The following is a 26,369-nucleotide window of genomic DNA, read 5'->3' as shown; positions in this document are numbered from 1 at the left end:
AAAAACTAAATTTTGGCAACATGAAATTATAAAATCGAAATAAAAAAAACACTATCCACATTGACCCCACCCCCTGTGCTTTTGGTGGCCGAAGGCCACCAAATGTACAGGGCTTATTAAAGTTGATAACGCAGTTCGTTCCGTGCACGGTTTTTAAGTGGGCGCGCACGCCTCGAATGGCGTAAAGTAACTTAGCATTTAAAAAACCGTACAAATTCACTGAAAAAACCATAGGTTTCACACACGTTATAGTTAGGAATTAGCATTTAAAAAACCTTGCAAATTCACTGAAAAAACCATAGGTTTCACACATGTTCTAGTTAGCGGAAATTTTACTGATAAAAAACCAGTGAAATTGCCCCGTTATAGTTAGTGCTGGCAACTATAACTCACGCGACCGCAATCTTCTGCTGATGACATATGTGTCTTTATGAAAAAAAAATATTTGTAATATATGTATAGCTAAAAATGTATGGAAGAAGACATGGGCAAATAAGTGTCTAAATACAGTATTAGCATCAGCAGAGGATTGCGGTCGCGTGAGTTATAGTTGCCAGCACTAACTATAACGGGGCAATTTCACTGGTTTTTTATCAGTAAAATTTCCGCTAACTATAACATGTGTGAAACCTATGGTTTTTTCAGTGAATATATATATACACAGGTGTGCGGTCCAATAGGGGGCGGAGCGGGATTGAACCAACAAAAAGGAGGCAGGACTTACAAACTTCTTGCTGCAAACCTCCTGGACACTTGGGCGCTGACGAAGGCTAAATGAAAAGCCGAAATGCATTCGCCAATTTCTATCTCAATAAAGTGCTTCCAAAGGGTTCCCCCCGTGTGGCCTCTGCTCTCACTCAGGAAGGAGTTTGCTGGATGTGTTGTCGCGTCAGCCAGAGACGCGAAACAGAGGCCCCCGCTTTGCAAGATGGCCTGGACTTTACTGGCTCTGCTGTGGCAGTTTTTCTTGTGTTCTAAGGTATTGGATGGTCCAGGCACGCCTCGGATTTTGGGAAAAGATTTGGCGGTTGTGAGGTTATTAACATCATGCTGGGCGGTGTGCTTTGTCACTGCTGCCCCTGCCGACAGGAATCCTGATCTCTGGGGCTGAAGCGGTGAGGGGACCAGAGGAGGTGTTTTTTTTTTAACTTACAAGCAGGAAATGGGATTTTAATTTGCACGCATCATACCCTGCACCCCCGCATAACCACTTGGTGTTACTTTACCCCCTCGCACCACCTACCTGGATTCACAACAATGGATTCTGGGTGTTGGAGTTCAATCAAGCATCGTGAACTCAAAACAGGTGAGCGGTCCAATAGGGGGCGGAGCGGGCTTGAACCAACAAAAAGGAGGCAGGACCTACAAACTTCTTGCTGCAAACCTCCTGGACACTTGGGCGCTGACGAAGGCTAAATGAAAAGCCGAAATGCATTCGCCAATTTCTATCTCAATAAAGTGCTTCCGAAGGGTTCCCTCCGAGTGGCCTCTGCTCTCTCTCAGGAAGGAGTTTGCTGGATATATATATATATATATATATATATATATATATATCTGCTGGTGGTCGCCAGTATATAGTTAGGACCGAGTTCCCGTAGGAAATCTGAACATTCTATTTTGAATAACTTTGGCGCCGGTTGACGAATCCTCGCGAAATTTTCAAAACTAATGGGGCGCTCCGCTCAGCTCCTACCTTGAAAGTCTCGGGGTGATTCGTCAAGCGGGGGCTGAGAATAAAGCGGGGTCCCAAAACTCGTTTTCCCCATGCATTTTCCCATAGGACCTTTAGTCGAAGGTACAGCCCGAACGGCTGAACAGAATTGCTTGAAATTTGGCAAAGAGGTAGTCCTCAGGTCAGGCATGTGCCTTTTACATATATGGTGTCAATCTGTTCAGTAGTTCCTGAGAAAATTGCAGTTAAATGTACATAAATATCTATATGCTCGCACGGTGCGCGCACCAAATGTGCGCAAGCGTAATTCTGATTGGTGGTTAGATGTCAGTCAACATTCGAATCGGTCGAAATCAGGAAGTGTCGGACGCCATTTTGTGTGTCGCAGTGAAAAAGAAAGGTGGAGAACGTGAAAAGGGGGCAGGGTAGAGAGTTCCTGACCCCCTAGCCTTTGTCAGGGGGTCCCTGAAGGACCCCAAAGGGTGAAAAAGCCATTTTTTTTTTTAAATCGCGAGTTGCGCGCACGGTGAAAAACCCTTTAAAAAAAAAAACATTTTAAACTGTTTATAAGTTTATAGAAGATATTAACTATGCTGTTCAACTTTATCCAAATTCAAAAAAAAAGAGCTGAGCCATTCCATATTACAGGATACAGTCAATCTATAACTATATACATAGGTAGTTTATTGTAAAATAAATATATACAAAATATAATAATACATACATAAATTAGCATTTAAAAAACATGGCAAATTCACTTAAAAACCATAGGTTTCACACACGTTATAGTTAGGAATTAGCATTTAAAAAACCTTGCAAATTCACTGAAAAAACCATAGGTTTCACACATGTTATAGTTAGCTGGACATTTCACTCGTAAAAAACCATTGAAATTCCCCCGTTATAGTTAGTTCAGCTAACTATAACTCGTGCGACCGCAATCCACTGCTGATGACGTCACATATTACATCACTCATGACATGGTCAGTGACATCACTTATGACATCACTGATGACATCTCAAATGACATCACTGATGACCTCATCCGGTGAATATGTGTCTTTCTGAAAAATAAATATTTTTTATATATGTATATCTAAAGGTTAATGGAAGAATAAATGGGTAAATAAGTGTCTAAATGGATGGGTTTTTTTTTTGTAAAATTAATTGTATAACTGACTTATTAACAGTATCTTAGTGAATACAGTGATGTAATATGTGACGTCATCAGCAGTGGATTGCAGTCGCGCGAGTTATAGTTAGCTGAACTAACTATAACGGGGGAATTTCAATGGTTTTTTACGAGTGAAATGTCCAGCTAACTATAACATGTGTGAAACCTATGGTTTTTTCAGTGAATATATATATATATATATATAATTTTTTACAGGGCCTAGTAAAGCTCAGGAGGGGGGCACCAGGCCACTCTACTCTTCATTTAAAAAAAACAACAAAAAAAAAGGCCTTGGGGCCCAGCCTCCGATCGCAGGCAGCCGAAGGCTTTTTGCAGTTACCCACAGCGCATGGCTGAAGTCTGTGCACAGCTTGAGGTTGGCTGCATGTGGCTCTGTGGCCAACCACCCTACCGTGCATCACCGAAGGCCCTGCGCAGTGTGGGTTTGGCTACCTTTATGGGGTTGCCCACAGGGCCAGGCTGCAGTCACCAGTGCGCAAGAGGACCCCCTCGTCACACACCACCAAGGGCAGTGCGCAGGAGGGGATTGGATTTATGTATGGTAATTAAATATTACTTCATATTAAAAAAATCCTAGAAATTCACTGAAAAAACGAAGTAACATTCTATTTAGATGCAATGTTTGCAGGAGTATTCACTCTTGCACTTTGAGAAGGTGGAAAAACACCGTACAGTTGCAACAAGCAGGTATTGACTGTTGAAGCAAATCTTGAAGTACATGAGGACGAATGCATTAGTAACCATTTGATGCAACTGTTGCCGTTCCGCCAGACAAGGAATTTGATCCACAAGAAGGGCATTGTTTGTCAAAGTCTATTAACTATGCACATTAAAAAAACATACTACAAGGAAGACTCCAGGAGTTCCATGTATCACAGCAAAGCATTGTGGACATGGTCGTCCTGTGAACTTGGGGATATTACAATCATTGACCTACCAACTCATAAACTAGAGATATTGATGCATCAGCATTATATTTTGAGTATGGATTTAAAAAATGGCATATGATCCCCGAATATTTGAACAAATATGATTCATATCAGCAGTGTTCGTTTAAAATCTGCACAGGAGTCCTTCCATTGTTTTACATCGTGGTGTATTTGAAATGCGCAGCACCTGCCACCCAACATTTGCATATGATTAAGACCTGAACAGGTTGAATTGCGTCATGCCATGCTGTGGCCTGCCAGCTTGCTTTGAATAAAAGAAATTGCCACAAACCATTCCCTTTGGAGGGCTTGTTTCTCACGCATTGAATGTGCGTGAGTTTCTCAATGAAAATGTTTAGCGGTGGCGCCGCTGCCAAGCCCCGACTATATCTATCTATCTATAGCTCTATCCCTGGTGATGCTCTATCTGTCTATATCTCTCTCTCTCTATATATATCTCTATCCCTGTGTGATGGGGTCCCCAGGGCCTAGTAAAGCGTGGGTGCGGGGGGGGGCTGCACGGAGCCCTCTACTCTTTGTTAAAAAACAGGCCTTGGGGATGGCCAGCCTCCAATCGCAGGCAGCCGAAGGCCGTGAGCAGTTACCCACAGCACATGGCTGAAGATTGTGCACGGTTTGGGGTTGGCTGCATGTGGCTCAGTGGCCAACCACCCCACCGTGCTGCAGTCAAAGCCAGTGCGCAGCCTGGGTTTGGTTGCATGCGGGGGTAGGCCACAGCCCCGGTTCTGCAGCTAACCCCCTCGTTGCACACCGCCATGGGGAAGTTTGCAGCAGGGGATTGAATTTATGGATGGTAATTGAATATTACTTTATGTAAGAAAATAACAATAAAAAATAAATCCTAGAAATTCACTTAAATTAACATTATAATTAGATGCAATGTTCAGTAACAACATAACGTTTTTAACTTTAAAAACCAAACTTGTGGTCTAAGATAAAACACGCCCTCACCATGCACTGCTCATTACCCCATATTTTACATCACTCATGACATCTTTTATGACTTCATTGGTTTTATCACTGCAACATTTGCAGTAAAATTATTGATAACTGTACATGGAGGGGGGCGTGAGTTAGTTACGTGAGAACTATAACTGGTGAATTTCTGTGGTTTTTAGAGTTTAAAACTGTACGTTGTTACTGAACATTAGGGCCCTCTCCTTGAGCCATTTTCAGCCCAGGGGACCCCATCCCCTGGAGCACAATCTATTTATAAAAGGGAGGGAAGGTGCCCTGGCCCCTGCCTGAGTTGTTTTCAGCCACGGAAACCCCATCCCCTGGGGGCCTAATTACATTTTTTTGAGGGAGGGGGCACACTGCCCCTTTCCCCGAGCTATTTGGGCACCAGGCCACATCCCCTGAGGTCCAAAGTATTGACCCTTAGGCTTAGGGTATGCCCAGACGTGGGTCCCGTGCTCACTACACCACTGGATTCAAGCTAGCCTGGCTGATGAAGGTTGATGCCCTGAAACCCGTCCCAGGATGCTTGTCTGGTCCAGGGAGGACCTGGCTTGACAGTTCGGGCTGGAGAGTTAGGGCTGGACTGTTCCCACAAGGAACAGGGTCAAGACTGATTTGCATATGGCTGGATCCAAACGGGTGGTGTGGTGAGCAAAAGAAGGATGGATTTAACCCAGATCCTTGTGACTGGGGATGAATGTTTGCATTGTTCAGCATTCCATCCATCAATTGTTTATTTTGCGTATGTCACCCTAAGTGGGAAGGGTATGCACAGACATGGTTGCCGTGCTCACTACACACTGGGTTCAAGCTAGCCTGGCTGATGAAGGGTGATTTCCTGAAACCGGTCCCAGGATGCTTGTTTCCGGTCCAGGGAGGACCTGGCTTGGCACAAGGAACAGGGTCAAGACTGATTTGCATATGGCTGGGTCCAAACTGCTTTGGTGTGGTGAGCAAAAGAATGATGGATTTAACCCAGATGCTTGTGACTGGGGGTGAATGTTTGCATCGTTCAGCATTCCGTCCATCAATTGTTTCTTTTGCTTGGAGATATTCAGCACAAGTAAAAGAAAGTTCAGTCCATTCCTTGCTGCAGACCAACCCAACTTCGCAACAACACAGCAAAGGGGCTGTACTCCTCCTGGCAGCTCTTCTTGGCAGGTTCCTTGAATCCAGTGAGTTATAAAATGTTGAGATATATATCCCTTTGTTCTCTATGGCATCGGTGCCTAGTCCAAACCAGTTCTGTTCTCTCTGGCCCAGCTGCCAGGCAGAAGGTGGAGACAACATGGTGGAAGGCAGACCAGGCCCATTCAGGTGTAAGGAAATCTCCTCCCCCTACTCCAAATGCAGCCCAGGTCTATTCAGTCCAGCCCTTACTCATCCAGACTCTCTGCAGCCACTGCACATCCCCAGCCTATGTCCCTCCAAAGCCAGACAGTCAATACACATCCTAGCAGAGGCACATTGGATGGCCAAGCAAGAAAATACCTACTTTCTAAAAGTGGCATTTTCAAACACAGAATGTAAAATTCACCCTCACTAAAAGATGCATTTTAACATTCTGAGTTCAGGCATACTAAACTTTATTTTCCTACCTTGCTCCCAGGGGTAGTTATGTTTAAAAGATGTTACCAGCAAACTCCCCATTCTATCCTATGAGACCAGGTAGCCTTGCAATATTGAAAAACTAAATTGACAGTATTTCACTATCTGGACAAGCCACACACATCAGGGCATGTCCCACCTTTCATATGCACTGCACCCTGCTCACAGGGGTACATTGGGCGTACCTTGGGGTGGACTCGCATGTAAGAAGAGGGAAGGTTGGGGCCTGGCAAGTGGGTGCACTTGCCAAGTCGACATAGCAGTACGGTACTGCACACAGGCTCTGCAATGGCAGATCTGAGTTACATTTACAGGCTGCTTATGTGGATGGCACAATTAGTGCTTCAGGCCCACTAGCGGCATTTGATTTACAGGCCTTGGGCACACACACTGCACTGTACTAGGGACTGACTAGTACATTAAATATGCTAATCATGGAATCACCAATTCATAAGAACAATTTACGACAGGAGCACTTGCACTTTAACACTAAACAGCAGTAAGTAAGTGCACAGAGACACTAGACCAGCAAAAACAGAGTCAAAACCGAGAGGTCTAAAAGCAAAAAGACAGGGGAAGCACACCAAAAGATGCAAAGTCTAACAGCAATTAACACCAGTATTCACATTTTGTTGTTTGGAACCGTAACACTATGTCACCATTTCTTGACTGTCAAGTGTTGTCCTCCACTCCCTTTTGTCCTGCTTTATGCTTCACCACAAAATTCTAAAATAGGTAACTGCTCAATAAAATGTAACATAACTTAACTTCAATCATTTTCTGAACTTGCTGTTAAAATACATGTACCCTAAGAATACTTGGCCTTTATTTATTTGAGTGACATCAGTCCTTGGAACCATCAAATTATCCTTCAAAAGTATTTTTTTAAATTTGACTGCCCACCCAGTACTGCTAAGTGTGAGGTGTATTCTCTATAAGCCGAAATTGGCACCATTTGTTTATTTGCCAAATGACAAACAATTGTGTTGCTTACATGTAATGACTTTAATTTTCTAGGTGATGTCACAGCACAGGTGTCTTTGCAGCCTGCCCTGAAATTCAATGGTGGTGGTCATGTGAATCACAGTATCTTCTGGACCAACCTTTCTGCAAATGGTGGTGGAGAGCCGCAAGGTAAGCACTAGGTAGATACCCTGTTTTGATAGACTTAACCAGGACAGTCATGCCATACATTTTGTCCTTTGGTGATCATTGTGACCTTTTTGAGAATTGCATGTTTTGCACACTTGCACAGTAGTTTACATAAACTTTGAGGATCCCATGTTTGGGCAGGAGTAGAAAGAGTTTGGAGATGGAAAATGGTAATAGGTTTTGTCTGTAGATCAAAAAGAAAGATAGAGTGAGTGACTAAGAAGGCAGGCGGAGTGAAGGCACCTGTCTGTGTAGAGAAGCATTTTCTCCTGCCAACAAAAATCACAACTTGTTTTAGGTCATCTATGTAATATTTAGGCTGCATTGGCCTCCTCACACAATAGTGGATGTCCATAAACATTGCAGTTCATCAGAAAATCTACTTTAGGCAACATTACTGATGACCTGTAGAGTTCCACCTCTAAGCTTTCAGCTACAGAATTGTGATAGAGTACTGAATTAGACTCTTAATGGTGCCAGTAGAGGTGAACAGCTGACCTATTATTACAGCTTTGCCCTTAAGAAGCAGAGGTAATACAGTTTCTTTCGCAGCTCTCTTGAGGAGGACCAAAATTCACTGGTGAGTGAGAGGTAGTGTTTGATCTGCTAGTTAAGGGCATTGGCCGCACTCTGTCTGAGCTGTAAGAAAGAAGGTGCACTTAATTTAGCTGTGGTTAATGGCATTGGTCTGGGACCAGGTTTAGTTCTGCAGGTGTGTTCACAGGGTCACTAGAAGACATATGAGTGAGTATACCCAAAAAGCAGTTATCGGAGGTGAAATGACTTCATGGAAGTTGATTAATTAAGGGGCTGATGTGAAGTGCTCCAGCACAGCAGGTGTGATAGAATGAAATCCCTGGGGGAGTAGCCCCATAAATGAATGTTATTACCTTGCACACCTTGGGGCTTACGTTCCATGAGGTTCTAATTCGCTTTAAGTATCCCAGATGCCTGCTTGACTCACATGTTACAAGTAGCCGCTAATGAAAACAGTGAATTTAGGCAGTCATCCTTTTGGACCTTCACTTCTCAGGCTTAACCTTCTTATGTTATCCACAGGTACATCTGATAGAGATGTTGTTAGAAATGGAATTTCTGGTTGGCAGAAGTATGCACCCTGTCCAAGCAGAAATCGCCACTCTAGTCATCAGGGTAAGCTAGATATACATTAAAACAAAACCTGTGCTCATCCTCTTGTAGCTTGGCACAGAGTAGTCAGGCTTATCTAAAGAGGCAATGTGTAAAGTATTTGTGCAACACACGTACAGTAACACATTGAATACTCCACACAGGGTTAGAAAGTGGATTATATTTGTAGGAGTAAAACGAGACCAAAATGACACAAATCCAATAAGTAGAACGTGAATTATGATTTTTTTAAAGAATAAATCTAAAAGTAGCGCTTAGAAGCAAATAGCGCTATGGTGTTACTTGAGGTTGCGCTGGACTGGGGTAAATACAAAGTTCAGGCAGACCGCGATGGAAGGCAGGCCGGCTACAGGACTCGCGCAGGTCCTGCTCAAAAAGTACCTTGAATGGAGCAAGCATTGGTGTCAGAGTATTTGTCGGTTCCAATCTGCCCAGGTGAAGAAGGCTTTGTCAACAAACCCATTTATGATGCAGGCACAGCATCGTCGTCGAGCCACACATTCTGTCGAAGCGATGTCGATATGCATCGGTGTCAAAGGGCAATGTGTTGGTTCTGATCGGTACAAAGTCGTCACTGCGTCAAATTTGATGGTTCTGTACAGTGGAAGTCATTTTCAAGGGCCCAGGACTGGATCAGCACACTTGACAGGGCAGGACTCACAGATAGCAGAGCCCAGGTGCTCTTGCAGAGTTGAAGGAAGTCTTTGATGGCCCTGAGACTTCAGAACCGGGGGCAAGACCTTTGAGTCACTCTGGGTTCAAGTGAGATGGGTCCAGTCCTTGCCTTCAGCAGGACCAAGATCAGCAGGGCAGCAAAGCAGTTCTTCCAGAGCTGCAGTAAAGCAAGAGTGGCAATCGTTATAGCGCAGAAGTCTTTACTCCTTGCAATTCTCCACAGATCAAGTGGTGTACTGTCTTGTAGGGTCAGAGACCTAGTACATATACCCAGTTGTGCCTTTGAAGTAGGGGTGACTTCAAAGCTGGCCCTTAAGTGCACAGGTCCCCCTTTCTTCCTATCCCTGGCTCTAGACTATCAGTAGTGGGTAATCAACCTTTTGTATGGGAAACCTACCCTGCTTATTAAGGTGCAAGAGTTGGCTCCCCTCTCTCTTCCTACCCAGGAAGAGCTATCAAAATGCAGATGAGTTCTGTCACACCCACACTTCCTGTGTTTGTGGCTGTCCAGAGGAAATGCACAAAGTATAGATGTCCCCACTCCGGACTGTTATATTCCATATAGGTAGCCCAATATAGGCTCGGGTAACATCCCAAACTCTCACCTATATTCGTCCCTACGTTACATACATACCGGACTGCTAGGACTGACCCTTTACCTAGTTACAGTACTGCTTATGGAACGTGAACAATGGCCTCATACATTATGCTTGAGTATTCTTGGATTCTTGGAAACTCAGCAGGAATACCATCTCCTGCATCATAACTATGTACAAGGTTCATTCCCGACGTCATCCTGAGTACGACAATGGCACAGCAAGGTAGAACCCTTGGGGATAACTTTGGGTATATAAACATCACATCTTGCTGAGATAGTCAGAGGAGATCAGAACTTCCATGCCGACACACTGACTCGAGATGCTGAGGTTCCTGCATGCAGATACTCCGGCTCTCAGTAGTCTAACTGAGTGGTGTCCAACTGGAGACCAAGATATGGTCCCACAGTCTCTCACTTCAGGTAATGGGGTTGACTTTATCCAGTGGGATTCTTGGCTTAACACCTACACGCATGCTAGGTACACTTAGGTACATCTAGTTAGCGTAGCATGGTAGGAGTACGCATTTTATTGTAATGCAGTGTTTCCCAAACTGTGGACCGCGGACCCCCAGGGGTCCGTGATACATTCCTAGGGGGTCCTCAGAAAGCAGTTTTAAAAGCATTGCAAAGTATCTTGTACAATTAGCAGTTTTCAAACAACAATAAAAGTGTCAAGATAACGCCAGTGATTAATGTACCTGCTGGAGGGAGATGAGTTTTGTCCAGTGGCAGCTTTGAATTATCTAATGTTGCACAGAGGGTTATTGCCTACTGCAAAGAAAGTGTACCATGCATTTAAAAAAAAAAAATTATTTTATGTGCATAGTTCAGTGGCTTACTGCTTTTTGTCACAGAGATTCTTTTGTTACTGTGCAGTTTATAAGTGACAATCGTAATCTAGCACAGTGACCTATAAACTGTCAAAAAGCTGCTTGCAAACTGCAAGGTACAAGTTAGTGACTTATGTTTTTTCCCAGTCTTTCATTATCCTGATGCTGCTAAAACGGTTTATTTAGGTAGAAATACATTTATATTGTTAAAGTCAACGCTAACCACTGTGTTATGTTCTGAATTCTGAGTTGGTGCTTCTCCAGACTAAGCACTCTTTAATAATGCCTACAAGTATGAATGACATGGGAATTCTACACCTTGTAGTCAGCCTTGCCTTATGTAACATTTTCTATACACTGATTTACATGTATGAGTCGCTGTCTCTATATGTGTGTGTGATGTAAAATGCTCTGACATCCTACAATGGTATGAGAGATGCTATAAAAAATAAAATACATGTGACAGAGGGGCTATGGAGAGATACAGGCAATGTTGGAGGGTGATAGTGGGGGAATCATTGAAGAACCCCAAAAAAGATGGTTGTATCCTGGTGCATAGTAAGGTCCGCTACTTCAGAAACGCAGGGTTGCACCAACAATTTACAAGAATATGGTGTAGCCCTGTATTTCCCCTGCGTTGGAGCGACACTCAACAGTGTAGCGCCAATGCAGGCACCCTTGCACCATAGTGCAAGGGTGTCTGCATGCAGGGGAAGATTGTTTATGTACAGGAAGGGCCCCCTTCCTGCACATAAACAATCTTGAAATGCTGTATTGTCACTTCTATGTGTGCTGCTTAATTCAGCACACATGGAAGTATGAATGACATGGGAATTCTACACCTTGTAGTCAGCCTTGCCTTATGTAACATTTTCTATACACTGATTTACATGTATGAGTCGCTGTCTCTATATGTGTGTGTGATGTAAAATGCTCTGACATCCTACAATGGTATGAGAGATGCTATAAAAAATAAAATACATGTGACAGAGGGGCTATGGAGAGATACAGGCAATGTTGGAGGGTGATAGTGGGGGAATCATTGAAGAACCCCAAAAAAGATGGTTGTATCCTGGTGCATAGTAAGGTCCGCTACTTCAGAAACGCAGGGTTGCACCAAAAATTTACAAGAATATGGTGTAGCCCTGTGTTTCCCCTGCGTTGGAGCGACACTCAACAGTGTAGCGCCAATGCAGGCACCCTTGCACCATAGTGCAAGGGTGTCTGCATGCAGGGGAAGATTGTTTATGTGCAGGAAGGGGGCCCTTCCTGTACATAAACAATCTTGAAATGCTGTATTGTCACTTCTATGTGTGCTGCTTAATTCAGCACACATGGAAGTTACAAAGTGTAATTTTTTTTAAAGATTATTTAAGTGCAGGAACGGTCACCTTCCTGAACATAAACAATCAAAGGCGGTTTGCATAAACAAGGAGAAATAAAGCATTTCTCCTTGTTTCGCCAAGTTAAGACCAGGTTTTCCCTGGTCTTAATTTTGGCTCTGCCTCCCATTTAAGCTGCCATTGTAAATAGGGGGCAGCGTCAAAATCAATAGGTATTGCGGTGGAACGCCCACCGCAACACCCACTGCCCACCCCTTTCACTCGAAGCATTGGGTGGAAGGGGGTCTTATTTACAAGGCACTGTTAAGCCAAGTAATGGGCCAGATGTACGACCTTTTGTGGTTGCAAAAAAGGGTAATAGCATGTACAAATGCTATTCTGCGAGTCAGTGACTCTCAAAATAGCATTTGCGACTCTCGCTATTAGGAAGGGACGTTCCTTCCTAATAGCGACTCGAACTATGTTATGTACTGATGTTTTGTGGCCGCACTTGCGGCCGCAAAACACTCGCAGTCTACCACCTACTTCGAGTAGGTGGTAAACCACTCGCAAAGGGCAAGGGGTCTCCAGGGGACCCCTTTTTGAGTATGTGGGAAAATATTTTTTAAGAGATGCCCTAAATAAAATGAAACTGAAAAGTTAAATTTTTCTTTTTTTAAATGCATCCCGTTTTTCTTTAAGGAAAACTGGCTACATTTGAAAAAAAAACTACTTAATTAAAAAAGCAGTCACAGACATGGTGGTCTGCTGACCCCAGCAGGCCACCATCCCTGTGAATGCTAGCCAGTCCTAAAGGGGTCGCAAATTGCGCCTGCTTCATTAATATTAATGAAGCATGCAGTTTGTGACCCCATTAGGAATCACAAACAGTGTCTGTTGTGCATTCCAATTAGCGAGTCGCAAATGCGAAGCAATTTGTGACTCGCTAATTGACGGGTCGCACATCTTGCCCTAAGTGGCTTAACGCTGCCTTGTAAATAAGGCGAAGCCCTTATCGCCACAGGAATATTGCAAAAAGTGTTTTCCATGGTGATAGGGGCTTGTAAATATGCCCCTAAAATCCTTAGTAAATCAATTATTTGTTTTCTGTGCACACATGTTTATTTTTTCCGAATTACTGTTTTAATGTTTGAAATTTAAATCCTACAAATTGCTTGGGGGTCCACGGCTTCCAGTGGTGACTCAATGGGGGTCCTCTGGAGTCAAAAGTTTGGGAACCACTGTTGTAATGTATTTGATATACTTGCCTGAATTCATGGTTATAGCAAGATGGTAGAAATCTACCATCCCATTACCTTTTTAGTGCTTCTAATCATTTATATCTGTTACTGTCTAGTGGTTGTTTTCAGCACACCTATTTTACACTACAATGAGGAATGTTCAATAAATACGTATTGGAAAAACGTCTATCGTTTATTCTGTGTATCTCTCTGAAACAAATTGAGCACAAGTGACTGAGGGAAAAGTTTTGCACTGTTTCCATGGTCCTGAGGGATCAGGAATGTCATGTTGGATAGTTGCCAAGAACTATTCTGTCCTTTATAAGAGGAGTTTCTAGTGGCACTGTGAGCTAGCTGGTATACAGGCCAACATACCCCTTGGGGGTGTCTGAAATCAGTCTGGACACCAGGCCCGCAGTGTATGTTGTCTAAACGCACAGATCCTATATAGGTTCTATAGGAACTACACGACAAGACATGTATCGGAGTCTGGCTGCAAGGCACACAGCAGAAGGAGCACAGAAATGCCTGCATTGTCAGCATTCCGTCCATCATTTGTTTGTTGTAATGCTTTCTAAAAGTGGCATATCTAAAATAGCAATTTAAAATCCAATTTTACCTTTAAAGAGGATGTAGCATGACCATACCAAAGCTATAGATCATGATGCACCTACTCCTTTTTGATCAGAAATTACAGCGTAAAAGTGTATTAAGGGATTCCCAATACTAGCTGATGAGAGGAGTAGACCTCCCACTAGTGAAAAACGAATCTACTGGTTTGTCACTAATAGGACATGTAAAACTTAAAGAACATGTCCTGCCTTTTAGTTACACAGCACCTTACCCTTAGGGCTACCTAGGGCCTACCTTGGGGGTGACGTATGTGTAATAAAAGGGGAGTTTTAAAGTTTGACCAGTGGTTTTAAATGCCAAGTTGAGGTGCCAGTAAACTGCACACACAGGCACTTCAATGGCAGGCCTGAGACTGGTTTGAAAGGCTATGGATGTGGGATGTACAATCAGTGCTGCAGGCCCGCTAGTAGCATTTAATTTACAGTACCTGGGTATATTGTGTACCACTGTGCAAGAGACTTAGAAGTAATTTAAAAAAAAAAGTTTTACATAATAATATGAAACAGGTGCGCTACCCAATACCAATAAAAAGAATCATGTAGTCCTACATCATATTGGTACATTACTAGAGGTCAGTCCATCCACTAAATCCCCTATCTCAACAACAATAGCCAAGTATAACGAACATATAATCCACCCCCACCCCCTCAGATCTTGACTGGTTTCCAACTACTAATGCACTTTGGGAACCTGTCGGAGGGCCATTGGTCAGTAGGTCGTATTAGAGCTCCCTCCAAAGCCTTAAATCATCCTCTAATTTCTCATCACTGTGACACCTTTCATGTGCACCTCCTCAGCTAATGTCCATTCGCACACATCTCGCATCCATGCCGAAATCTCGGGCGCTGACGCTCCCCATCCGCACAATTGCAATTCTGCACCTCACTAGTACTAATAGTAGTTGCTTGCAGGACTCTATATACTGTCTTACTTTGTGTTTTATGTTTTTGTATCAGCCCCAGTAAGCAATGGGTGGGTGCCAATTGCATTCGCCTCTTCACACTGACTCTGATCCGCTCCACTACCTCTGCCTAGAAGCTACTGACCTCATGGCATTCCCAAGCCAAGTGAAATAAATTAGCCCCTTCCTTGTGGCATCTAGGGCACAAGTTGGACCTATTGGGGGCCATGCGATGTATTCTCTCTGAGGTCATATAAGTACGATCAGTCAGGGGAATTATAAGGGCGCCACTCACCCAGGAGGGTCTCATGGCGCGGGGGGGCGGAGGGGGGGAGGGTCAGCTGATCCTCTTCATGTGTAAAGCTTGGTCTTCAAAGCCTTCTTGAAGGTGTTCATGGAGGGGGCACGCCTGATGTCGGTGGGGAGCTCGTTCCAGGTCTTGGCCGCGATGTAGGAGAAGTTGTAATTAATTCTCCCGAATAGGGTATTACAGGAGACGGTGTGCATGAGTGCACTCACCACCCCTCAGTCCTTATCCTCCAGTGGCACCTCCAGATCTGCATGACAAATAGCGGAAGCTCCAGGTGGGGAGCACTGGCGTCTGCCCTCATAGCCCTACACAGTATTGATGGACTTAGAAGTAAATTAAATGTCCTTCTCTTCCAGGGGATACTCATCAATAGTAATAAGCACTGAATAATCCTTGGCCATATGCGGGATCCCAGAGCATATAGAAATATACCAATATATATGTTGTGTGACCAAAAAGTACACAACACTACCACGACATACATATATACATGTATATAATAACCATAATTATGCAGCCTAACATATATCCAATAGGACAACATGCCAAAATTATACAGGTTTTTCTTGCATAAAAAGCAGTATTACATATAAATACTGTAATAGAAAACATACACTGAAATAGTGTCATACAAGAAAACCTTTATTTTCATAAAGAAAAGCATGTAATAGAAGGCATTTGGCCTAAAGGCTGCATAGGTGACTAAAAATCATAGTACAGTAAAAAACTGGCACCTCGCCTTTAAGGCTTCCAAGAAGCTGGACACCGTGCCTTTAAGACCTCCAGGAGCCCCTCTGCTCCCATCATGCACCACAGGTGACAGTTAGACCAGTTCTTTTTTCCGGCTCCTTCTGTGAGGATCCTGGAGCTTGAGCTCTACAGTTTTTGATTATTTCTAGTCAGAAATTGTTTTTTTCTCTTTACTCAACAATTTTTGACTGCTGGGTGATATTTATTATCTTTTCTGACAGTTTTATCATTCTTTTTCTGTCAGAATGCCAGCATTATTTCACAAATGTCCATATTGTGGAAAAAAGATGGCTAAATCTGATCCACACTCTGTGTGCATAATTTGTCTACCTTCCTCTCATAAACCTGACACTTGTAATTATTGTCAGCAGATTTCTAAACGGACTCTTGGAGACAGAGAAAGGATTAGACTTCATGCCATGCTGGAGAGAAATAAAAGTCATCATAAGAGTGGTCCTGGAAGTCATCAAGGCCCTTTTTCTCTTCAGGAACATCGAAAACGGCGAAGATCTACCTCTCCAGAGTCCAGGAAGAGACCGATTCCTGATTGCTCGCCGTCGAGATTGCCGTCGAAGAAGCATCCGAGGCACTCTTCAGCGTCGAGGGACAGATCGACGTAGAGATGACTACCTTCTCCGTCGCACAAAAGTCGACGTCGAGACATACTTCGGGCTCAAAGTATACTGGTCCCGAGAGACCTGTTAAACACCCGTCGACGTCAAGGAACACTCTGCCACCTTCGAGGAGGTCGGTGTCGAGGAGTTCGCAGGCGAAGACCCTGCTGCGAGCATACCGGCTGTCGACGTCGAGATCTGTCACAGTCGAGGCGCTCGCCGTCGAGGAAATCTACGCCGAAGAAGCGCCCAAGACGTACAATGTCAATCCCCAGCTCGACGACGAGGGCATTCGACGTCGAGGGCTACGTGTCGATCGGTGAGACGAGAATCATCCAGCATCTCGCCGCCAAGGAAGTAGACGCCGATTAAGTCGACGTCCAAGTCGACACCGATGGTGTCGTCCAGACATCGGTTGACATCGAGGGACAAAGATCCTGTGGCAGTTTCTGAGGCGGTTGCAGGGGGGAGAGATCGACGTCAAGGTCACGACGGTCGACATCGAGGAGAGCTTCATCCTGCCCTGGCCTTCACATCGTTCAAATTTCACCGGAGGGCTCTCCGGTGCCACCAAAGAAATCCTATCCTTGTAACCTTTCACCCAGATGGTTAGAAGGAACTGGACATTTTGTGAAGGGGGTGCGGATCATGGAATTCCGGATTAGGATTATTCTCGCACCTACTCGCCATCACGACAAACCAGAAGTCCTCGTCCAACTACTTCATCGAGGGTTTCCCCACAACGAACCCCGAGAAGATCTAGATCTCCTGTCTCCCTGTTTACAAAATCTCGGGAGCGATCTCGTTCACCTCACACTTCCTCTTCCAGGAGGAGGAGACGAAGATCTCCAACGTGGTCTTCATCCACCAGATCGTCTATCAGAAATTACTTCAACATTGTTGACAAATCCACCTTCCATAGTTTCCCCTATTGATGACATAGGGACTTTCAATGATGTTCTCTGCAGGGGGGCCAAGAAGTTCGGCATTACCATGTCCGCTCCTACGGTTTCCAAATCTATTATTTTTGAGACTGTACATCATCGAACATCTTCCAGACCTTTACTGCCACTGGTCCCAGGCCTCATAGAGCCTGCCATGCAGACTTTCCTAACTCTAGCCACAGTAGGTTCTGTGCGATCTTGTATTGCCAAAAAATACAAGGCTCCGGCTCAAGACCCTCTTTTTCTGCCCTCAGACCCCCCACCAGACTCAGTTATTGTGGTGGCGGCCAGAAAAGCAAACTCTGCTGCATCTTCTTCCTCATGTCCTCCGGAGAAAGACAGCAAGAATATGGACTCTCTGGGGAAGAGGATGTGTAATAAGTCAGCCTCGGTGATGAAAGTAGCCAGCGCCTCAGCTCTGTTAGGGAGGTATGATAGATCTCTCTGGGACTCCCTTACCAGGTTCACAGAAAAACTCCCGAAAGATCAGCAGGACTTTCAGGAGATACTGCACAAAGGTGGCTTGGTAGCTAACCAGGTGATTAGCGCGGCTGCTGATGCATCTGATCTGGCTGCCCACGGTTATTCCCACGGTATCTGTTACAGGCGTTCAGCTTGGCTACGCCTCATAGGCCTGAAGCCGGATGCTCAACGGAGGATGGTCAATCTTCCGTTTAATGGCTCCTCATTATTCGGCGCTCATGCGGATGATGAGATGGCCAAGATGAAGACTGAGTTGGATAACGTGAAGGCGGTTGGTCTCGAGAAACGGAAGGAATTCAGAAAACGCTTCCGCCCCTATGACAAGCGTTCCCGCCAACAGAGGGTTCAAACCCCTCAGTGGTCATCTCAAAATCCGCAACAGCAGAGGTCTTAATTCCAGCAGCGAAGACCTGGCAGAGGCAGGGGAAACAATAGGCAGCAGTCCTCTGCGGCCAAACAGCCAGCCAAGCAATGAGCAGAAGCTTCCTCCGGGTCTGTTACCCACTCCGGTAGGAGGAAGTATCACCTTTTATCTGGAAGAGTGGAAATCCATAACAAACGACACATGGGTGCTGAGTATTGTTCAAAATGGATACTTGTTGAGGTTCAAGGCCCCACCTCCATCAATTCCTCCTCAAAGCAAATCCAATCATCACCTCTGTGAGAAAGTGCCATCTTTCTTGCATGGTATGCCCCCATTTTTTTCTGAATTGCTGAATGTACTTTGACTGAGTGTGCCCTGGACCCCTGCCAATCAGGTGCCCAGGGTATATGTTCCTTCCCTAAAAACCTCAAACCCACACCCTGGCCACATGTCAGCCCCTGGTAAATGGTACCCTAGGTACCCAGGGCCTTGTGACCAGGGAAGGCCTCTTAAGGGCTGCAGCACTCATTGTGCCACCCTTAGAGGCCCTGTACCATAACACACACACACTGCCCTTGCAGGCTGAATGTCTGGGTACAAGACAAAACAAAGAGTCGACATGGCACACATCCCTGTGTGGCATGCCCATCACCTACACTGCCATGGTGTATATCAGCCACCCCTCTAGCTGGGTGCCCTATGCCAATGGTGTGGGCACAGGAGCAGGAGCCCTGTGCCCCTACAGTACCCAGGTCCATTCCTGGGCACTGTAAGTGCAGTGCTGCCATTTAAGAGTACATGGTGCTGAGAGTTCGTCAAACACGAACTCCACAGCACCATAATGGCAACACTGAAGACTGAGACGTTTGGTATCAAGCTTCTCAGCACATTAAACCCGCACTGATGCCAGTGTGGGATTTAATGTACCAAGCACCACAGAGGGCATCTTAGAGATGCCCCCCTGAAACCTAACCTACAATTCACGTCTGGTCTGGGAGGCTGCCTAGGCTGCCACACAGCAGACATGTTGCTGGACTCCTGGGTAGGAGAGCCCCTGCTCACCCGGGCCTGTAACAATGCACATCCTGAGCGAGGTGCTAGGTCTCCTCCCCCAGGATGGACAGGGGGAAGCTTCAAAGGCATGCCGCCTCTGTGAACTTCCCCAGGCCACTTGCTGCCCCCATTCTGGCGGGAAGCCTGGCCGGAAACCCCAAATAAGGACAGGGGATATGCCAGCCTGCCAACCCCACCCCTCAGGTGGGGGAAGCGAGGTGAAGCACATCAACGGGAGCTCACCATCTTGAAGATGGGAGGCCCTGCCCAATCAGGACTAGGCTACAGCCCCCTCCCACAGGAGAGTGGCAGGGTAGGGGGTGTACCCACCCCAGGGCAGGGACCCATTGGTCCCTGCCCTTTACCTACCTGTAACGCCCCTAAATCTAGTATTTAGGGGCACCCTGAACTTTCCTTCCTGAGATTCCAGATTCCGAAAAACAAAGAAGAACAAGAAGAAAGAAGACCTGCCGTGCAGCTGCTAAGAAGAGGAAGACACCAACTGCTTTGGTCCCAGCCCTACCGGCCTGTCGACCCTCGAACCTGCTCCTGCTACATCCTGGCACCTCTTGTGGACAGCAACCTCCCAAACCCCAGAGAACCTGGCTACCTTTTGGCTCTAAGCACCTAGGACTCCCATGAGCAGAGGCCCTGCTCAAAATCAGCTTCTAGTCCCTGGCATCAGCCCGGAACCGCAAACCCTGCACACTCTGCACCCGCCAAGCCTGGCATGTGCTGAACAAAGACCACAAGGACGACCCCCGGCGACTGTGACCCCGAGGCCGGCACCCAAGGACTCCCCTTGACGCTCCTGACGACGCCTGCAGCCTCAGAAGCAGGTACCCCCCCAACCGCGATCAACAGAGGGTAAGATTTCCTGACACCAAAAGGCACCCCTGCACCCGGCCCCCTGTGCCCAACTCCTGGGTACCTACCTATCCTCCAACTACCCAACTTACCTCTCGAAGTGGTAGTGGCACCTGAAGGATCTTCGTCCCCGAGCTTGCAGCCTTTTTTCAACCAGGAGCTTTCCCATTGAAATCCATTGAGCGCCTGAAGGCTCAAAATCACCCTGCACCCAGCCGCCCGAGTGGCCCTGGCAGTGTAACCTCTACACCTATCTACTTCCCCATTTGCCCTGAGCAAGTGACCAGGAGCCCAGCTCCCACAGCCGCGTGGCCTGCTAGTCAGCAGCCACCAACCAAGGCCCCCCTGCCTCCCATAGGATAACATTGGGCCTAACTCACTCTGCAGCCGGCTGCCCCATTGCCGCTGAGGGTGTAACAACTGTACCTACCTGACCCTGGGAGACCCCCGAGTCTATGCCCAGAACCTTAACTCTGCCAGTCAAGTACTTACCCAAAAGCCAATAACCCAATTTTCCTCCATAGGGTAACATTGACTGGTTTCTTCTGAAATTTCTTCTAAGTGTGGAGTTTCTAAAACTTAAAATATTCACCAAAAATCAACCGAGTAACGAAAACGAAAATACTCACCTGCTTTTAGGAGAGATCCCAGTGCTGGATCTTGGTGCCCAGCACTGACCCTGAAAAATATTCACAACCGTACTTACCAGTAACCCAATTTTCTTCCATAAGAAATCATTGACTGTTTTCCTGTGAAATTTCTTCTAAGTGTCAACTTTTAAATTAGCAAAATATTGCCTAAAAATCACAACAGTAACTAAGTCGACTTTTATCACTTGTTTCTAAGAACTGTCCCAGGACTGAATCTAGGATCCAATCCTGGAGTTACAAAAGTAATCCTGAAAGTAATCTATTGCAAATAACTTAAAACTTCCATTGAGCTCAATGCATTATTGTGTTTGAAATTATGTTGCCTATTGCAACAACCTGTAACTATCTACAAAAGTCAATTGCATATTGCAAAAGTATTTAACTAAAGCATCTCATTCTGAGAAAGTATGTTTTAATACCTATTGCTGGTTCTAAAATAAAACAGACATATATTTTTTTATATAAACCATTGGCCTAGAGTTCAGTTATTGAGTGTGTGAGACCATTTGCTGACTGAGTGTGTGCAATAAATGCTTTACACTGTCCTCTGATACTACCTTACTGCTCGACCAAGCTACCACTTTAGAGAGTAAGGTTATATCTAACTGTAGCCTCTGCCAAACCTCTGAGGACTGTGGACTCTGTACACACTGTACCTATTTGGGAACAGTATATACAGAGCCACTTTCTCACAACCTCCTACTGTTGCAGCAAGAGGTGAACAGCCTACTACAAAAAAACGCCATAGAGAAGGTTCCGAAACACCAGCAATGTCAAGGAATTTATTCCTGTTACTTCCTGGTCGAAAAAAAAGAATACAGACCGATTCTCGACCTACGGCTCTTGAACAGGTTCATCCGCAAGGAAACATTTCGAATGCTGGCCCTACACCAGATCTTTCCACTTCTACATCAGGGAGACTGGATGTGTGCTATAGACTTGCAAGATGCCTACTTCCATATTCTGGTGTCCAGGAGGCATTGCAAATTTCTCAGTTTCCAAGTAGGCCGTTAACACTTTCAGTTTCGAGTTCTTCCGTTCGGGCTCACGTCAGCTCCCCGAACGTTCTCCAAGTGTATGGCGGTGGTGGCAGCTTTTTTACGAAAGCGCACAATCTTCATTTACCCCTATCTGGACGATTGGCTCCTGAAGAGCGCCACCCCATCACTGCTTCAGAACCATCTCAGCTACTGTCTTCAGCTGCTGCACATGTTGGGTCTTCAGGTCAACTTCAAAAAGTCGATTCTTAACCCGACCCAGAGAATCCATTACCTGGGCGCCTCTCTGGATACCGTGAAGGCAAGCGTGTGTCCTTCAGAGGAGAGATTGTGATCGATCAAGACCAAAGGGCGCGATCTCCTCAGTGCAATTCATCCCACAGTCAGACAAGTCTCATCACTGTTGGGCTCCTTGGCCTCTTGCGTGTTCATTGTTCCCAATGCGAGATTGAACATGTGTCCTCTGCAGCAGTTCCTGGAAGACCAGTGGATGCAAGTTTCAGGTCGCCGGGAGGACCGTGTGACTCTGTCTCAATCTGCCAAGGACTCCATCAGATGGTGGATGAAAAGGTCACATCTGCTGATAGGAGTTCCATTTCATCAGGACATCCCCACTCAGACTATAGTCACAGATGCCTCCCTACAAGGTTGGGGAGCACACATGGGGTCTCTTCAAGTGCAAGGTCTCTGATCGGAGACCGAGAATATCACATCAACTTCCTCGAGTTACGAGCCGTTCACCTGGCTCTCAAGTCTCTGTATCCTTCTCTCCAGTCCAACTCTCTCTTAGCTCAGACGGACAACACCACACTGATGTATTATCTGAACATCAGGGGGGCACCAGGTCGAGAACTCTCTCTCTGAAGGCACAGTCCATTTGGAAATGGCTTCTCGCAAGAGGTCTCAACATCGTGGCCATTCATCTTCCGGGTTCCATGAACACCCAAGCCGATTCACTCAGCAGAGACTTCGTAGAAGCGCACGACTGGGTGCTAAACGCCAAAGTCTCTCAAGACATCTTTCAACAATGGGGAGTGCCAGACATCGACCTCTTCGCAGACGCGGCCAACCCCAAATGCCCAGTCTTCACGTCCAGGTTTCCCCAACCAGGGTCATGAGGCAATGCCCTTTTGATAAACTGGTCTCAGACATTACTGTACGCCTTTCCACCGCTTCCTCTGATTCCTGCAGTAATCAACACATTTTACAGGTCCAACACCAGAATGATCTTGATAGCTCCGGAGTGGCCGCGCCAGTGGTGGTACCCGGACCTTCTGCAGTTGTCCGAGGTGCCACACCGTATGATGCCTTGCCGCCCGGATCTGTTGTCAAAGAACGAGGGGAGAGTGTTTCATCCCAATCTCTCCTCCCTCAGATTGACAGCATGGCTCCTGAGGTCATTCAGTATGGACACCTAGACTTACCAGCGGATTATATGTCAATCCTGAAAGAAGCCAAGAGACCCTCCACTAGAAAATCCTATGCTTGCAAGTGGAAGCGGTTTTACCTGTGGTGCAGGGACAATGCTCATGATCCGGTCAAGGGTCAGGAGCAGGTACTGTTGCCATATTTACTATATTTAGCCAAGTCTGGTTTGCAGTTCTCTTCGATTAAGGTGCACCTAGCTGCTATCACTGCATACAGGAAATCTGCATCTCAATCCTCTTTTTTCAAAATGCCAGTGGTGAAAGATTTCCTTGAGGGTCTTAAAAAGGTTTACCCCCCAGTGAGATCCCCATCTCCTCCTTGGGAGCTCAACATAATCTTTACAAAACTTATGGATGCTCCATTTGAACCTATTCACAAGGCCTCTCTGCAGCATTTATCATGGAAAACTGCCTTTTTAGTCGCCATCACTTCTGCCCGCAGGGTTAGTGAGATCCAGGCGTTATGTTGTAGAGAGCCGTATACTGTCTTCCACGCTAACAGGGTGGTGTTAAGAACACATCCGAGTTTTCTTCCAAAAGTGGTCTCAGATTTCCACATCAATCAGGCGATCACTCTCCCTACTTTTTTCCCCAATCCCTCTACTCCACCAGAGAGGTCTCTCTATTCTTTGGACCTCAAGAGGGTTTTGAAATTCTATCTTGACAAAACTAAGTCCTTGAGACACAAGGACCGGTTGTTTGTTAACTATGGTGTCATAAATACCGGTTCAGCAGCCTCTAAGAGGTCCATATCTAGATGGATTGTTTCGTGCATATCCTTGGCCTATCAGCTAGCTAATAAGGTTCTTCAGGGCAAACCCAAAGCACGTTCCACCAGGGGGAAGGCTTCTACCACGGCCCTTCTAAGAAATGTGCCTATGTCAGAAATTTGTAAAGCAGCTACTTGGCGCTCAGTTCATACTTTCACCCGCCATTACTGCTTGGACTCTGATTCTTAGGCGGATGCCCCAGTTGGGCAAGCCTCTCTGAGGAATTTGTTTGCTTAATGTCATGTTAAGATGCATGGTCATGTATTTCTCTATGCTATTTCGTCCGTGAGGTAGTGGGTATGGACTTGCTACTCTATTCAGTGCTTATGACTATTGATGAGTATCCCCTGGAAGAGAAGGATTAGTTACTTACCTGTAATCCTAGTTCTCTTCCAGGGGTATACTCATCAAATTCATAAGCACCCGCCTTCCTCCCCGGACGAGCATTTTTAGTATATTTAGTAGTGATTGCATCTGTTAATCAGGTTGTTACAAGTATGTACACCGTAAAAAAGAACTGACCTAACTGTCACCTGTGGTGCATGATGGGAGCAGAGGGGCTCCTGGAGGTCTTAAAGTTACGGTGTCCAGGTTTTTGGAAGCCTTAAAGGCGAGGTGCCAGTTTCTTACTGTACTGTGATTTTTATTCACCTATGCAACCTTTAGGCCAACTGCCTTCTATTACCTGCTTTTCTTTATGAAAATAAAGGTTTTCTTGTATGACACTATTTCAGTGTATGTTTTCTATTACAGTATTTATATGTAATACTGTTTATTATGCAAGAAAAACCTGTATAATTTTGGCATGTTGTCCTATTGGATATATGTTAGGCTGCATATTTATGGTTATTATATACATGTATATATGTATGTCGTGGTAGTGCTGTGCACTTTTTGGTCACACATAACATATATATATATATTTCTATATGTTCTGGGATTCCCCACATGGGCGGGGATTATTCAGTGCTTATGACTTTGAGTATACCCCTGGAAGAGAACTAGGATTACAGGTAAGTAACTAATCCTTTTGGTGTATATACGATTGGCATAAGCACATGCACTTTAGCACTGGCCAGCAGTGGTAGAGTGCTCAGAGTTCTAAGGCCAACAAACATTTACAGCAAAAGAGGAGGTAAGCAGGCAAAAGGTTTGGGGGGAGATCACCTCAAGTATGACCAGTCTAACAGATGTCTAGCTGCAGTTTCCTTACATTAGAATATTACCCAGGTGGCAGACTGGATCAGGAAACTTTTGACGAGCAGTACCCCTGCATACTTGTAGGTGGCTTTGTTCGGCTGCACCTAGTGTTGTCTTCAGGTGACCAACTGGCATGGGTGCAAATTCAGGATGGGGAGTGTAAAAATTCAGGACATAGGGTCAAAATTAAGGACAAAAATTCAGAACCGAAGGTCAAAATTCAGGACTAATTGAGGGAAAAAAGGTACATTTTACAGACACATCGCAGGTGGGTGCGCAATCGTAAATAAGTAAGTAAATTGACAGCTAACACAAGTAGAAGTCAAAATAAGTTTATATTAGATTGAGAGAATCGCACACCACGTTTTTTTATGTGCGCAGCTTTGAGCAACTGTGCAGGTCTTTATGTGGTATTTCATATGATCATAACCTATTTATATGGTTACTGCACTGGGTTGTCCAGTAAATTTTGTTTACAGTTCATGGTCCTGAGCAGGCATGTTTGCTGAGAGAAATAGTCGGGAAGATCAGCTCGGATGGACTTTGTTACTAGCATCTCATATCTAAATACCATTGTGAGATGTAAAGCAGCACGCTTGGAATGTAGCTAATCGGGACCTGCAGTCCTCCGAGTGGCTAGCTTTGTGTCAGATTGCTTCAGGTATTCCATGTCTGTTCAGCTGGTGATGACTGATTTAGGGGCTGGTATTGAACTGAATAATGGATAAGACCCATAGCGGACAGGTCTTGTGTGAGGGTAAGAGCATTAAGCAGGAAAGGAGTTATTAACCAGCCTGCATGAGCTATAATTCTCTCCATACTGCTGGGAGTTATGGTATTATTGTGGGCCAGAACAGTTAGATAGGAGTTATCTAATGCCCCGGCTAGCCACATAACAGCCCTACCTTTTTTTACCTGTTTATGGGAAATAGTATACTAATTGGACTGTTTCATTTCTGTGAGCTGCACACTGCAGATTCTCATTGATGCACAGAAGTGTGCTACAGACTAGAAACTGTGTACATTGTTGAGGCATTATTGTAGGTCAGAAGG

General features: G+C 45.3%; 1 protein-coding gene across 1 annotated transcript in view; it reads left to right on the top strand.

Annotated features, from left to right (window-relative positions):
* The window catches only part of SOD2 (superoxide dismutase 2), a 237,610-nt gene that overhangs the window by 115,286 nt on the left and 95,955 nt on the right, over nucleotides 1–26,369 (top strand). The window contains exon 3 of the mRNA XM_085611647.1: nucleotides 7,403–7,519. Coding sequence (XP_085467773.1) covers nucleotides 7,403–7,519 — 117 coding nt within the window. The remainder of the gene's footprint in view (nucleotides 1–7,402; nucleotides 7,520–26,369) is intronic.

This window comes from Triturus cristatus, chromosome 6 (assembly GCF_964204655.1).
Source record: "Triturus cristatus chromosome 6, aTriCri1.1, whole genome shotgun sequence".
Classification (NCBI taxonomy): domain Eukaryota; kingdom Metazoa; phylum Chordata; class Amphibia; order Caudata; family Salamandridae; genus Triturus; species Triturus cristatus.
The sequence above is the reverse complement of the archived record's forward strand: the minus strand, read 5'-3'. Positions and strand labels throughout refer to the sequence as shown.